The sequence below is a fragment of the Squalius cephalus genome (assembly GCF_949319135.1).
Source record: "Squalius cephalus genome assembly, chromosome: 21".
Classification (NCBI taxonomy): Eukaryota; Metazoa; Chordata; class Actinopteri; order Cypriniformes; family Leuciscidae; genus Squalius; species Squalius cephalus.
The window spans coordinates 4,678,672-4,694,241 of record NC_137142.1 but is presented as its reverse complement, the minus strand read 5'-3'; the positions used below and the strand labels follow the sequence as shown (position 1 = coordinate 4,694,241).

The 15,570-nt window shown below is 38.8% G+C and overlaps 2 protein-coding genes across 8 annotated transcripts in view; one reads left to right on the top strand and one right to left on the bottom strand.

The window, feature by feature from the left end:
• Positions 1-3,256, top strand: part of eml4 (EMAP like 4) — a 108,108-nt gene extending 104,852 nt beyond the window's left edge. For all 6 annotated transcript variants that reach the window (XM_079855022.1, XM_079855026.1, XM_079855025.1 and 3 more), the window contains one exon: positions 1,751-3,256. In XM_079855022.1, the coding sequence (XP_079711148.1) occupies positions 1,751-2,245 (495 nt within the window). In that variant the 3' untranslated portion in view covers positions 2,246-3,256. The remainder of the gene's footprint in view (positions 1-1,750) is intronic.
• Positions 3,257-6,311: 3,055 nt separating this feature from the next.
• Positions 6,312-14,796, bottom strand: LOC307149018 (uncharacterized protein). 2 transcript variants are annotated; one of them, XR_013819516.1, is made up of 4 exons: positions 14,689-14,796; positions 11,457-11,555; positions 9,552-11,083; positions 6,312-7,414 (listed from the first exon to the last, which is right to left on the bottom strand). XR_013819516.1 is itself a non-coding variant. In XM_079855029.1 (3 exons), exons 1-3 carry the CDS (start codon positions 14,732-14,734, stop codon positions 10,998-11,000), a joined length of 231 nt encoding a protein of 76 aa, XP_079711155.1. In that variant the 5' UTR covers positions 14,735-14,796; the 3' UTR covers positions 9,236-10,997. The 2 variants fall into 2 exon arrangements, 1 of the variants encoding a protein (XP_079711155.1); XM_079855029.1 differs by lacking the exon at positions 6,312-7,414 and having other exon boundaries at positions 9,236-11,083.
• Between the last annotated feature and the right edge of the window lie 774 nt (positions 14,797-15,570).

The following is a 15,570-nucleotide window of genomic DNA, read 5'->3' as shown; positions in this document are numbered from 1 at the left end:
AGTCGTTCATCCTAGAACGGCACAAACTGACAATCACAATGTTTGTGGTAACCCCGTCTCTTCTGCTGTTGTGAAATTAAGAACAGGACAGACCGTAACATTTATGAAACAGGATGGTGATGGTCTACAGAGAGCCAGGGTTTTAGGCAGAGCAGGCAAAGCCTCAGGAAAATACAAACACTGGTTTAATTTGCAACATATTGAACCTGATGGCAGTGATGGTCAAAAGGAGCCAGTGGATATGTCATGTGTTGATAATCTTAACATTGAATCAATTGATAGTGAGACTGTCGATGATGCAGGTCAAAAATGTGTCTCTACCAGATGGGTCTGTAGTCTCAAAGAAACTCCCTGTGGTATTGTGCCCAAAGCACGACTCGTAGCCAGAGGCTTTGAAGAGCTCAATATTCACGAGCTGCAGAAAGACTCCCCAACCTGTGCTTCCGACTCGCTGAGGCTATTATTAGCAGTAATCTGTCAAAATAAGTGGCATGTCCATTCTATGGACATCAAATCTGCATTCTTCAGGGCATGCAGCTGTCCAGAGAAATCTATGTCCGACCACCTCCTGAAGCTGGAAAAGAAGATACTCTGTGGAAACTAAACAAGTGTGTTTATGGCCAAATTGGTACTCTCCTTAGCGCCTGATTACAATTCCTACAAAATCATGTTATGATAAATGCTGTTTCAATTACGTTATAATGTCCATTTATGTCTGTGTTTGTTAGCTTATATACTAGCATAGCATACAGATAAGCGATTAGCCTGCTAGCTTACAGTAGTTTCTGTTAACATGTTATTTCCCCTTTACACTGTTCATTACGGTATAAGGTGCTTCTACACTGTTGTATACGGTACAGTGTGTTGGTGAGCGCGGGGATATGAAGTGACGGTGATGGTTGTTGTATGATACTTTGCCGTGCACGGAATAAAGTTGGAAGAGTTAAAAACGTCCTGTTTATTTTGAGTAACAGTTTCTACACACATTTGCACTTACCCTACATATATTTCGATATGTCGGTGTAAAATAAACAGTAATGGAAATGTAGAAATTAAAGTTAGCCTAAAGCTCCAATCTCCTCCTCCCGAAGATCCAGAAAAAAGTCAGTTGGCGAGTGACTGACTTCTTCACTCAGAGAAGCTGTCAATCACAGCTGTCAATCATGACATCACAACTCCGTTTTTATAGCATCAAATAACTAACTAAAACCAAACTTATTTAAAGAACGAACAGTTGAACTGACATCAAAAATGACAGAAAACATCTTTGGAAAAAATGATTTGATGTGTAATTTGATTGTTTAGTTTGTTTCACGTCACATTACGTTACATGGAGAGGGCGGGGTTTATGACCTATACTGCATACAGCCACCTGGGGGCGATCGAGATGCTTTGGCTTTACTTTTCAGGACTTGTGTGGCACACATGGCACAGAACTGTGACGAATGTAGTGATGTGAAAGTCGCATGAACGCCGATATGACGGTTCAGACTGAGGTCGCATTGCAAAACATCATACCTGTATCTGATCTAGGACCACATATGGAAGTGGCCCAAATCAGAATAAAAAAGATCAGATTCCATGTGCTGTTTACACTGTTTTGGAAAAAACATCTGATTCGCATATGAAAAAAAAAAATCGGATTTGAATCTTCCTGCAGTCTGAACGTAGTTGGGTGAACTTCCTAAGGCCAGGGCGATTATGTCATTGATTTATCTGAAATTTGATTGGTTTTGTTATTTAATTGCAGGCCCCAAGCCACAAGTACAGCGCCCACAGCAGTCACGTGACAAACGTGAGCTTCATGCACAACGACAATCACCTGATTTCAACGGGCGGCAAGGACACGAGCATCATGCAGTGGCGTCTGGTGGAAAAGACCTCTTCCCTGGTGCACAGCGACTCCAGCTTGGGCCTGGGCGATTCCCTGCTGCACAACTCCACCCCTCGCCCTGTGGCGTCGGTACCCAGCGTCCCCCACACTCCTACTGAGCCCGTGCCGGTGCCAGCCTCGCTACCCATCAGCACCCAGCCTGACACCAACACTCCCCCTCCTACGCCCCCCGAACCCCTGCACACGGCCACTCCTAATGGACAGCAGGATGGCTCGGCTGAAACCCCGCCCCCTTCAGATGAGGCCACGCCCCTCTCTGACAGCACCCTGAGCCCTAAGGACAGCCTCGAGCCTAGCGACGATACGGCCACGCCCAGTGACGAGGGCATGCCCTTTAACCCCCCCTTATAAAGCGGCCCGACCCCTTCTCTCGCCTGCTCAAATTCCTGTCGGATTACAAAAGCAGAGTCTTCTCAGTTTTTATCCTTTCGAGATTTTCTTTTCATTTCGTGTCTTAGTTTGTTGTTACGTTGACGGTTTGTTCAGTGGATGTGGTCGTGGAGGCATTGGTCCGACTTGGATGGTGAGGGATTAGGAATGTGTAGTTAAAAACCTTTGAAAAGATTTAGCACACCTACAGGTTTACACTGACACACACACTACCACACGAACACTAATACACACATGCATACATCAGTAACTGTGATATATGGGGGAAAAAAAGAGGGAAAGCGATTTACCAGTTTTAGATCCAAACAAAGTGCAAGTTCATATACACAGACTAACACACAAATGGACACATGCTTTCAGCTTATTGGCATTTGGCATATACAGCAATACTCCTCACTTAAAGGGATGCTTCCCTAAAATATTTACTCATCCCATTCCAAACTTGTATGACTTTCTTTCTTTTGTGGAACACAAAAGATGTTGTTTTGAAGTGTTTATAGATGTTTAGAAGATGTTTCGAAGATGTTTTCGAAAATACCGTGAAAGTCAGTTGATTCCAAAACAACAATGGACCCCTTTGACTTTCATTCTTCAAAATATCTGCTTCTTTTGCCTTCTGCAGAGGGCAAGTCATACAGGTTTGGAACGAAATGAGGGTTGGTGAATGACCTAACCATTTTAATCAGGTCACATGATGCTCGTTTGTATTCTCTCGCTCTCTGTGAACATTGGTGGAGGACTGCATGTGAAGCTGATTTGCATGCTTGCATAGCATCTTTCCCTGAGCCAAAAACTACTGGACATGTATATCTGGTGACGCCAGGCAGGGGCCCCGGCTCATCGGTCGGACTCAAGGACCTCAGCGATTCAGGCCATAGTCCACGGACACCTTGAATTTCAACTCGGCATGATTGTCATCGCCTCTTTACAGAAGAATAGCCATAAACAGCAGCGCACTTCATTCAAAGCTAACACATCTCACACACAAGCCTGACCTGCCTCAAGATGGGGTCTGCATGGCGATAACCTGCCTGTTTTATAAATCCCCCCAGTTTCAGTCTAAAGATGCCGTACCACCCTCACATCTGCCTCAGATCTCCTCTGTGGATTCATCCCGTCCGTTTTAATCCTTCATCCAAATGACTCTCTTCTCACTGAGACTTAATTGTTTTTAGGTTTCATTTTGGGACTGTTTTTCTTGTCATTTTGTTCATTGGACTGAGATGTTCTTGTTTTTTATCGTATGAGAGAAACGAAAGATTAAATGAGTCTTAAATGTGCGTGCGTGCGTGAGTGTGTATGTGCACGCGAGTCGCCGCTTATTTCATTCCCTCTCTCCCTCACATTTTCTCAGGATCACTCTTTTTGGAGAGAGTCTAAAAGAGAAAGTCAAAGAAAAAACGAATGTTTCCCTCCACTCCTTTTTGTAATAGCACCAGAAAGTACCATGATAATACCGTTTTTGTTGTTGTTGTTGGTATTATTATGGTATTATTTGTACCATAGGGCTAATTCAGGTAAATTGGGCCATTTTTTTGACACTGACAGAACGGAATATCATGGTATTTTTTGAGTATGGTATCTTTATATTTATATATATACATATATAAATAAAAAAAAGAAACTTGAGTTCTCATTCAATGGTAAAAGTATTGCGTTCACCAGAGAAACTAAAATATAGTTGGTCCTCCCACCTCATATGATTTCACACAAGTATTGGCGAGTGCACACAAAAATGATCTGGGGAAAACAATACTTTTGCGAGAGAAATCAAATTATTATTATTTTTACCATGTCCCTTTAGGGGTTACTCAAAAAATACCTTGGTGTTACCATATGATACCAACACTGTTCCATGATACTGCCACAGTACTTTTTTTATAAGAGGATGCTCCCGAGCCTTTTTGTGTTTCCCTCAACAATGCATGGAAATATGGATGGAAAAAGAAGCTCAACTAAATAATCAATAAACGAGCTATGAATTTGACATGCTTCAGTATCATGAGATGAAGTGATTGATTTCAGAGAAAAATAATCAAAATCAGAGAAACACGAGCGCAGCTGCTAAGATTCCTCCGGTGCTGCTTGATGAACGAGAACCTAAATCATCAATATGATGACATGAAAACAGCTTTCAAACCAGTTTTACGAGGGAAGGAAGCATTGCAGGGTTTTGAAATGCTTTGTATGTGCAGTCTCTGTGTACAAAGGCATGGTTTACACTCTCAGATTTCAGGATGTGTTGCTGTGTTGGCGTATGGGATTGAGAAACCTGGTACAAATACACTTTTACAGTCATTTGGGTTTCCTTCCCTTTATTGTGAAAGAATGACAATCTTCTGTAATGTGTATAATATAATACACATCAGCATTCAGATACTCAGTATTGTGGGATGTCAAGACTCAACTGCCTCACATTCATACAGTATGTGTCTGATCCAGGTGATTTTTAAGTGCATGAAATGGATGTAATAGTCGATTAGGTGGCTTTAGATGGGTAGAGGAGTGTGGTGTTTGTGTGTTTATGCAACTTTTGCGCTGTAGATGGTGTTTAGTTGAATGCCCCTCAGCTGGTCTGCAGTTAACTTTTTATACCTTTTTTATGTACGCTTTAAGTGGGAAGGTTTTCACTGAGATTGCCTTAGTTAGATTTTCCATGGGCTTCCATGTTGTTTTTAAAGTTTTTTGTCTTGTCCTGTACAGTGGGACACTTAAGCCACACTTAAAAATATATGAATTTCAAAGCATTAGGCCTAGTTAGGGAAGTGTCAAGTAAATACAAGTGTCATTTACTTTATAGAAACATGGTACATGCACACTTTTCAAGCAAGACATTTCGCAAAAAAGACATTTGAATGAGTTCAAAATGAAGTCAAAAGTACTGTGACACATTGTGGATGTCAAACATTAGTGGATCATTGTGATTCTGTGGTTCCTCTGATAGGACACCAGTGTGAACTTGAAATGAAAGTGCCGACTTAATACATGCACTAAAATCACCAGCTGATTAAAAGTCATTGACAAATGGCTCAGAAAAGCGATCATTATCATTCGTATTATTGTATCTAATGTAATGGCATTCAGACCTCTTTTAGTGTGACTTAAGTATCAAAATACTTTTGGGGCCACTTGCCTGAACGTCTGGCCTCTTAAATCTTCAGCACAGCATTGATATCAAAAGGGCAACTCTCCGAATCTTTACACAGGTTGCAGGCTCTATGTCGCTCTTTCACAGACCTTCGTTGTCATCTTTGTTGTTGCATTCAGGGCTGGCTTTATTGTGTATATATTGGTGTACCTGTATGTATATAACTATTTTTGTGGGGAGGACGGTGCTCTGAAGTGCAAGGGCAATGCTTCATGTCATTTAGTGATTTAGGAGCTTGTTTTCATCCCCAAGAAAAGTGAGGGATTGTTGGAGACTCCAGGGCTTTTCTGTAGACCTGTCACTTCCGAGAACACACTCGTTTATCTGAAAGCGGTTAGCCGAACGGAGCGTTGCATTCACAAATGTTGTTTGAATGTTGCTGATGATCTGCCTTGTTTGATGTTGAAAAGTGAATGGTGTGTGGGAAGTAGTAATGGTGAAGGTTTGGGGTATTTTTAGAGAGTATTCGAAAACACAAGGGAAGCTACGCAGAAACCATTGATATCAATGCATTGGCCTTCACCGTTGAGGAGACTGTTGTTTGTGTTTTTATATCTGCTAATATCCAAGAGCTAATTTCCAAAACATGCACGGGGAGAGAGAGGAAATGCAAACGTCCGGGTCTAGATTCCCAGCTGGTGATTGTATTTACACTTGGAGGAAATGTTGGGCTTGAGTACAGCTCTGGACTTCCAAATGCTTTACTGTTTGCAGGGTGTTTGATTATATACTCATTGAATAATGGTGCGGAGAAAAAGCTCAACTTTTTTTGATGAAAAGAATGACCGTTATGAAAACCACAATGATGATCCTGATTATGCAAATGATTCAATGATGTTAACGAAATATGGAAAGGCAATTTTTTTTTTTTTTTTTCTTGTGACAAAGTTTGAGCCAATCTGTCTCTTATGCATTCCTGCCAATGGGCAGAAAATACTGAAGAATTTAGAAAATAAAGAAACATTTTAAAAACAGTTGTTGTGTTTTTCTTCTGGAGATGCCTTCAGTCATTTATCCATTTAAAGAACTTTCACTAATGTTTTACACCTAAATCATGTCATGACCAGCTGAATATTACTCACTTTATCTCTTTAACTTTCTCTATAATTCAACACTTTGGTTATGTAATAAATTAGTCATGGGCGACATACCGTAATCTGTAACCGAAAACCTGAAACGCTTTTGCGAGCTTCTACATCCACACCAGTAGGTGTCAGTGTAAAGTCCGACACCATTGTTGTTTCCACTGAAGTCTACAAGTTTTCTTTTACTCACAAACCAGGGCTGTGCCTGAAATTGCATACTCTCTTGAGTAGGTACTCATTTTGAAAAAGTAATTGCTTCTCGACCTCTAAAAAGTGTTTAAAAGTGTATAGGCCTAAGTATGAATGTGTTTTGGATGCAGGTGTACTATATCGCAATCTTGTCATTATCATGTGACCTACTAGCATCAGTTGGCCTCGTCATCCATCGTATACAGTACACACTTCAGAATCTCACCAGAAATAGTAGGTCATCAGGTACTTGCTGTTACTTGCTTTACATGCGGTTTCTTTTGTCACATACTGTTTTTCAACTACTATATAGTAGGGAAGTATGCATTAAATTGCATTTGATACTATAGACCACAACATTCTTTTTAATAGACTCGAAAATGTCATTGGCATTAGTGGAATTGCATTTGCATGGTTCAAATCATACTTATCTGACTGTTACCAATTTGTAGCAGTAAATGAAGAGATGTCATATCGATCACGAGTTCAGTATGGCGTACCACAAGGCTCAGTACTAGGACCGTTGCTGTTCACTCTGTACATGCTACCCTTGGGAGATATCATTAGGAAGCATGGCATTCGTTTTCCAACACCGGCCGCGGCTGATTCTGTGGCGCACCGCCACGAATTAGTCTATGTGTGGGAAACACTGCAAGTATGACCATATTTGCCCTGTTCTGTCAACACTGCATTGTCTCCCTATTAACCCTCTGATGGTCTTTTTTTATGTCTACACTTGAGTTCTTTGGGGTCTCTAGAGACCCCAGACAATAACATTTAATTTTGTAACAAGATAATAGTTTTTTTTTTTTACAAATTTAATTTTATTCTGTTTGTTAATGTTTTTACTCAACATTTGTGCAGTTTTTGGAGAATTTATGATATTTTTTAAATTTCTATAAATAAATAAATAAATAAATAAATATTTAAATAGCCTTTTTACAAAAAAACAGCATTTGATGTAAAATTCACTTTATAAAAGACCCAGATTTCTAACTTTCATTCATGGGGATAACATGGATGATTTTAAATGGTTTAATGTAACATTTATGCCCATTTTTTGGAAAATGCAGTTTTAAAATAAAAAATAATAATTTTAACCACTAGATGGCTATAGAGCTCCAGTATATGCTATTTGCTATTAGACTACCTGAAAGATATCTTTTCACAAGTTGGATTCAGTTGGATTCATATCTAAATATTATAAAATCACAATTATAACAAAAATAAAATATTTTTGTCAAAGTTTAGCATTTTTTGTACCAAAAAAACCCCCCCAGTTTTTCAATAATGACATTATGATTAGAATCAAACCTGAACAAAATGTTATAAAGAGAAATGTTGGAGTCTTAAGATTTTATCATTTATTTCAATCATTTATTTTTAATCTAATTCTAGATTCTAGACACACTCAATTGTGTGTGTGTGTGTGTGTGTGTGTGTGTGTGTGTGTGTGTGTGTGTGTGTGTGTGTGTGTGTCTGAGAGATAAAGAGAGAGAGAGTGTGTGAGTACACATTGTCGATGAGCCAGTGTCACCACACCACTTTATATTTGTAGTGGTTCCGCATTTTGGATGATTTTATTTGACACATTATAGCCTTACAAATGTTCCTGTGTGTGTGTGTGTGTGTGTGTGTGTGTGTGTGTGTGTGTGTGTGTGTGTGTGTGTGTGTGTGTGTGTGTGTGTTTACATTTTCAATGTGTCAGTATCACCAATTTATTTTTGTGGTGGTACTGCATTTTGGATGATTTTATTTGACAAATTATAGCCTTACAAATGTTCCTGTGTGTGTGTGTGTGTGTGTGTGTGTGTGTGTGTGTGTGTGTGTGTGTGTGTGTGTGTTTGTGCACATTTTTCAATGTGTCAGTGTCACCAATTTAGTTTTGTGGTGGTACTGCATTTTGGATGATTTTATTTGACACACTATAGCCTTACAAATGTTCCTGTGTGTGTATGCGTGTGTGTGTGTATGCGTGTGTGTGTGTGTGTGCACATTTTTCAATGTGTCAGTGTCACCAATTTAGTTTTGTGGTGGTACTGCATTTTGGATGATTTTATTTGACAAATTATAGCCTTACAAATGTTCCTGTGTGTGTGTGTGTGTGTGTGTGTGTATGCGTGTGTGTGTCTGTGTGTGTGTGTGTGTGTGTGTGTGTGCACATTTTTCAATGTGTCAGTGTCACCAATTTAGTTTTGTGGTGGTACTGCATTTTGGATGATTTTATTTGACAAATTATAGCCTTACAAATGTTCCTGTGTGTGTGTGTGTGTGTGTGTGTGTGTGTGTGTGTGTGTGTGTGTGTGTGTGTGTGTGTGTGTGTGTGTGTACATTTTTCAATGTGTCAGTGTCACCAATTTATTTTTGTGGTGGTACTGCATTTTGGATGATTTTATTTTACAAATGATAAGAGAACAGTTTTTATAGTCTCAAAAATGTATTCCTCTATGTGTGTGTGTGTGTGTGTGTGTGTGTGTGTGTGTGTGCGCTTGTTGTGAGCAAAATAATTCAGCATTGTGGATGCTTTTTGAATTGGTGGAAGTGTGCCACTTTATTTGTGCCATTTCTGTCGATGTGTTCTGCGTTGTTTCTGATTTTGATGATGAATTTTGTCTATTTTGATTGCGGGGTCTCCAGAGACCCCGAGGACCTCGAGTGTCACAAATTTTGTCACGCTAACATAAAAACAGATATCATTCCACTTTATTTATTTTTTTGTAGATCTAGAAAGTGTTAAGAGCCGTAGAAGGTTTCATACCATTTGGACAAAGGGAACATTTTTTTTAATTTGAGCAAAAGTCATTTGCGGGTCAAAAAGACCCCGCGGACCATCAGAGGGTTAAACATTATATACATTTTAGCTCATTTATATCATCATGCGTTGTGCTTTGTGGTAAATGTTATGAGCAGCTCGTCACATAGGCGTCACTAGGCCCTTTTTAGGGGAGCTTCAGGTTACCGAAGTCAGCTACTACACAATCCCCTTGTGAAGGCTTCGTCGACACGACAGTCATCGGCACAGATCCTCACTAAGACCACAAGAACCAAACAGGTTCTCCGCACAGACCCTTTGGCCAGCTCCGGCTCCATACCTCTTCAAGACCGGCGTGATGAATCACTATTCAAGCAAAAGGAACTTTTAAATGCTACTGATTCTGACTTCTGACCTGTAATGCTGCCTGAATCATAATCAAACACTGTTCGTTCATTGGCCAGAGGAGAACTGAGCGACTGAGCCTGGTTTCTCCCAAGGTTCTGTCACCTGATGGAGTTTGGGTTCCTTGCCACTGTCGCCTCTGGCTTGCTTAGTGGGGACACTTAATATTTAACAGGATTATTGATCTGACTATACTGACGCTGTTGTATGAGAACCGATCTGAGCTGGACAATGACATCATTTTTTGCAAAACTGCTTTATAGATGAAATGAACTAATTTAATAATTGATGATCTTTACAACGGAACTGAATCAACACTAACGTCAGCTGAACAACAGCCGAAAGGCGTCATTTTTCCTGTCATCACTGTAAAGCTGCTTTCAAACAATATGTATTGTAAAAGAGCTATATGAATAAAGGTGACATGACTGCGATTCGGGACACAACCATGTTAAGATCAAACCCCACGCTGCACCCGATACCATTGGTAAACTTCACTGTTTAATCAAAAATAGGCATTACGGTTTGGTTGTGTAACATAAAAACATTTTGGGTTACATTGCAATAATTATAACACATTATAATCACACAGTCTGTGATTATTAATTAAAATGTTCATAACAAGAATATGAAAAATGCCCTTGAGGCTAATGGGATTGTACTTTTTTCAGTTGACGGATGGTGTAGTAACATCAGGGGCGAACAGAGTCCGAGTCATTCCAGCAAAACCTTGACTCAGTTGTGTGAGCCAGCAAAAAAATGAAGAAAACACACATGAAAAAAAGAGCTTGACCCTGTAAACTTTGAAGTTTGGACCAGTAAACAAGCAACATTGCAGACCTTGAATGATGTTTATGTTCTTTAGTGATTGCTTCAGTCTGTTAGAGAGAGAGGTTATGTTGTGTGCATTTCTTCCTGACTCAGAAAAACTGCCTGTTCTCTGCTGTACTAATAAACCTTGATTTACTTGTTGATTTCAGGATGACTAATATCATTTCTTCACACTGTATTATAAGCATGCATGTTAACAAAACGATTTCTATCTACACGAAATCACAGTCTGATTGTCACATTTTTTTTTATTTTTGTTTTTAAGTCACGTTGTTGCATTGGTGCTAGAAAATAGTGTGAGGATCAAGCATTGCACCGGCTTTCATAACAGCATGTCCAGCCTTTCCTTTTACAGAAGTCCACGCTGACGCAGCCCTTCTCTCCAGTCGCTGTGAAAGAGAAGATTTGACAAATATCAAATGTTTATCATGGTATTATTTTCATTTTCCTAGATGATGGGTTTGAAACATCTACAGTATGAGACCAAGGGCAATTGTGATGCGCTAAATGTCCTAAAATCAACTAAGAATCAGATGCATTTTTATTGTTTTATTTTTTCAACCGTTCGAAGTTTGAAGAGTTTAGATGACTTTAAAATGGAATTAACACCAGGTTGTTAGTTGTGCCCTTCTTACAACGTTGATGTTTCCAACAGAAGTCACATTGTGATGAAATCGTTCCACTGATCTTTGAAATCTGGATATGATCTGATTGCACTATAATTGTGTAATGTGGAATCGTGCAGTTTGCGCACTCATTTACCTCTGGTGTAGCAGGCCTGAGGAACTTTACTTTTGCAGTACAGGACCATGTTCCTCACCATCAGGAAATCCTCCCCATAGCACTCGATGGAATGATCCGCTGCACCACAAACAAACAAATGGACCTTTAGTTTGTTGTCAGAACAGTACAATTATGTCAGGACGGTTTCAGACATTTACAATGTTACTGCATTAAAAGACCTAAGAAACACTACCTGTTAACTGTCATCCTGCTTTTTGAACATAGATGTGAAAATGTACTAGCTGACCTTAAATGGTTGTAATTTATGAATGCTTTGGAATACAAACCTAAGGTTGGTCTCAATTTAAAGAAGCACTCAGCAGATTATTGCTAAAATCTAAACGTTTGGGGGGAAAATGAAAGTGTAAAAAAAAGTTATAGAAGTTTAAGTTTACTTTAAGGCTAATGTACTAATCATTACTACTATGAACTAATCATCATCATCATTTATTTTTAGTTTATATCACAAAAATGGAGGTTCCTATGAGAATCTGTTTTGGCGTTGTACCAAAAATAGCCACCAGGTGACATTCCATTGAATTTTTCTCTTGCCACAAATTACAGTTTTTCTCAATCGCTAAAACACAATTTCTGAAACCTTTCTCCTTTTTCTGAAAACATTAAACACAACCTCAAACCTCATCTTCAAGCACTATTCACAAAACCTCTATTGACTCCTCTCGCAAAATGAAACTTTGGCCTCAAAACAGTTTTACCTGTGTTCAAAATCAAACACTGCTCTCAAATCATAAACAAAGTGATCAAAATGATATACACTATCAAGCAGTCAGTAAACAATACACCAAAAAATAGAAAACACATTTCTCAGGGAGAAGTAAATTTTTAATCTCAAAACAAATTTCATATTTTTCCGTCATTGTCTTTTTATGAACGGAAACATGTTCTATCATAGTAGCTCAAAATTGATCAGAAATTACTACTCTGCTTTGCTCTTTGCAATTTTTTTTTTTGTTCTTCCTCCTCCTCGTACCCCTATTTTTACAGTAGCCTATACTGAACGCTGCATCTCACAAACTTGTCCTTTGTCTCTGTGATACTGTAATTCTTGTTCTTTGTTGATATGAACCTGCAACCTGTCAAAATCTATTGAGCAGTCAGTACTGTTAACAAATGGAAAGCACAATGTTCAGGGCCATACAATTTGTTCATTGTACAGTATACAGCCTACAATGCACTGTATTACAGTATACAATACTAAAAGGGACAAAAATCAAAGGAGTAAAGATGTGATCAATGTGCTTCTTCTTGTCTTTGGGCTGGGTCAGGCCCGGCCAGAGCACTTTGTGGACATCACAAGCAATATTAGCCGCTTTCCGACCGGAGGAACCTTTTCACAGTTCCTAGAACTATTGGCTAAAGTTCCCGGATGTCGGCGTGTTCGCACCGCAGGAACTAGGAACGATTTTAGTTAGGAACTCCATTTGTAGGAACTAATTCAGCTCCTACTTCAGAGTAGGGTCTAAACCAGCACTATAGGAACTATCCGTGACGTTAGTGTACGTTGATTCAACGAACGCACGTGGAACACCAGCACCCGCCATTTTTAAAACAGCTAGAATGTAAACACACAGATTATAGCCTATATATTTACTCCAGAAACTAACTATACAAACATGGAAAACAGTGATAGATGGGTCTCTAAACCTTTATGCTGAAGAGAAAATCCAACGCAACTGAGGGGACCAAGTCAAACATGATTATGTATTTCTGCTCAGCTAGCAACACTGGACATCAACCACACGGCATAGGCTAATAACCTTTTTCATATAATGTCTACTTTCTATAACAGTTCTATCTAATAACATATTAAACAGTACTGTTAGACAGATCGCTAACTAATAAACACAGAGAATGCGAGCATTGTTTGCTCTGGCGTTCTCAGCGCCGTCAAAATAAAAGTCACTGTGCTTGTGTCACTCCCTTACCCCTCCTACCAGTTCCTATGGCCACTTGGCCCAGTGCGAACGCAAACAGCAAAACCGAGTTTGGGGGAGAGTAGTTCCTAGAACTGTTTAGAAGTGGACAGTTCCTAGAACTAAGTTCCCGGAAAGCGGCTATTGTCCCTCCTCCTTTCTTGCCCTCCTCCCCCTATTCCTCTTTCTTGCCCTCCTCCCCCTATTCCTCTTTCTTGCCCTCCTCCTCCTCTTCCTCCTCGTCGCCCACCTCGTGTACTCTCACATTGTTTCTTCTATCCATTCTCAGACTTTCTCCTTCCCACCTTCAACAACCTGTTTGCTCTCTGAACTGGCTTGTATTGGTTGTGTCACATCTTTTGAAACAGGTTAAATCAGTTTTGAGCGGTTGTGTTCAATCAATGACGTATGCTCTCTATTTGTATTTGATTGTTGCCTCTTGTGTTTACCAGTATGGATGACATGTGCATTAGAGTGCAGAAAGTGTTTTGAGAATGAGAATGTGTTTAGAGTTTAGCTGAAAAGTCTAAGTGAGATCTGCAAATTGTGTTTTACCATGTGAAATGGTTTACGGTATTGACAACAGACTGCTCAATTAGCTAAATGAGTTCAGGCAACTGAGAACTTTGTTCAGCCAATGGGTTTTAGTGTTTTAGCAATTGAGAAAAACTGTAATACATTTATCACTTCTATCACAAAACAGTCACCAAATATGGAACCTCGAGTCTCATACCTTTACAATGATATGTTTTGTCAAAATAAGAAAAAGTTTTGATTCTAAAATAATGCAGTACATTTTGTAATACGAAACATGACACCAGAGCAGCTAAGAGGGTTTAAAGTACTGCCTCCATGGTGACACAAAGTCCAATTTCAAAACAGTTTGTACAGGATTGTATTTTGAGCATTTCAACTTTCAAATGATCATTTATGATGATTTCTAAGTTTCTAGGCCAAGTTTCCTGAAAAGCATTAAAAATCTTACGCACCCCAAACTTTTGAATAGTATTATTTATTTTAAATGATGGCATTAACATATATATATATATATATATATATATATATATATATATATATATATATATATATATATATATCACCTTAACTGTTACATTTTAACTCTTAATAGTCACACTTTACATTGATGTTGCTGTGTACACTTAAACACTGAGTAAAACTAATGATTAATACAAACGATAAATACTTAATAATAAATTCACGATAAATACTTGGTAATAAATTATTTATTGCCCCCCCCCCCCCCCCCATGTACTCACCCATGCAGAGAGGCAGCAACAGTAACAGGACGAACCAGGCCTTCATTGTGGATCTGTGTTTTGGTGATGCAGTGCCGCTGTTGTCTAACTGTCTGTTGGAATCTGAGCTTTTGCACTTTTATAGCGGTTTTGTGGATACGCAAACGTGACGTGTTTCAAACACACCCATACACAGTGTGCAAAGTGTAAACAGGTGATACTGTGTAAACTGCAGGGATAAGTTACTTGTAGAAACAAATAGTGATGAAATATGTGTGTTTTCAATGGATGTGGTCAGATTTTTTTTTTCTCACGATTTCACAATTAGGAAACAGCAATGTCTTTAACTTCTATATACTAATATTATAAACTTTATTTTACAGTTCTGTTCCACATATACATTTACTTATTATAGAAATTAAAATAACTGGGTAATACTAACCTTGAACCTATACCTAAACCTAACCTTAATCCATGTATTTACTTTATATTAACCAATACTTTCTTAGGTAAGTACACTGTACATGTACTCTAAAATAAAATGTAACTAATATTTAAATGAATAATTTTGCAATACAATGCACTGATTGTGTACATACATGTTTTTATATTGTAGCCTACTTGTATTTAAAAGTACCTTAATGTAAATGCAGCTGCATTCATTTCTGTAATTACATTATAATTACACTGTTGACCTTCCCTTAATCCTTAACCTACCCTTAACTGTACCCATACCACCAAACCTGTCCTAACTCCTAACCTTACCCATATCCTGCTCAATAGCAGCACAAGTGTTTTGCAATACAACATCAACACAATTAGTACAATGTACCAAACAATTCATTTTGAAGTACATAGTTAAGGACACATAGCCCACACTGTAAAAAATTAAAAATCAAGTAA

Coding starts and splice junctions, on each gene's coding strand:
- LOC307149018 (XM_079855029.1), bottom strand. CDS start 14,734: ATGAAGGCCTGGTTCGTCCTGTTACTGTTGCTGCCTCTCTGCATGG. Junction 11,556..14,688: donor GTTGCTGCCTCTCTGCATGG/GTGAGTACATGG, acceptor TTTGTGGTGCAG/CGGATCATTCCATCGAGTGC. Junction 11,084..11,456: donor TCAGGCCTGCTACACCAGAG/GTAAATGAGTGC, acceptor TCTCTTTCACAG/CGACTGGAGAGAAGGGCTGC.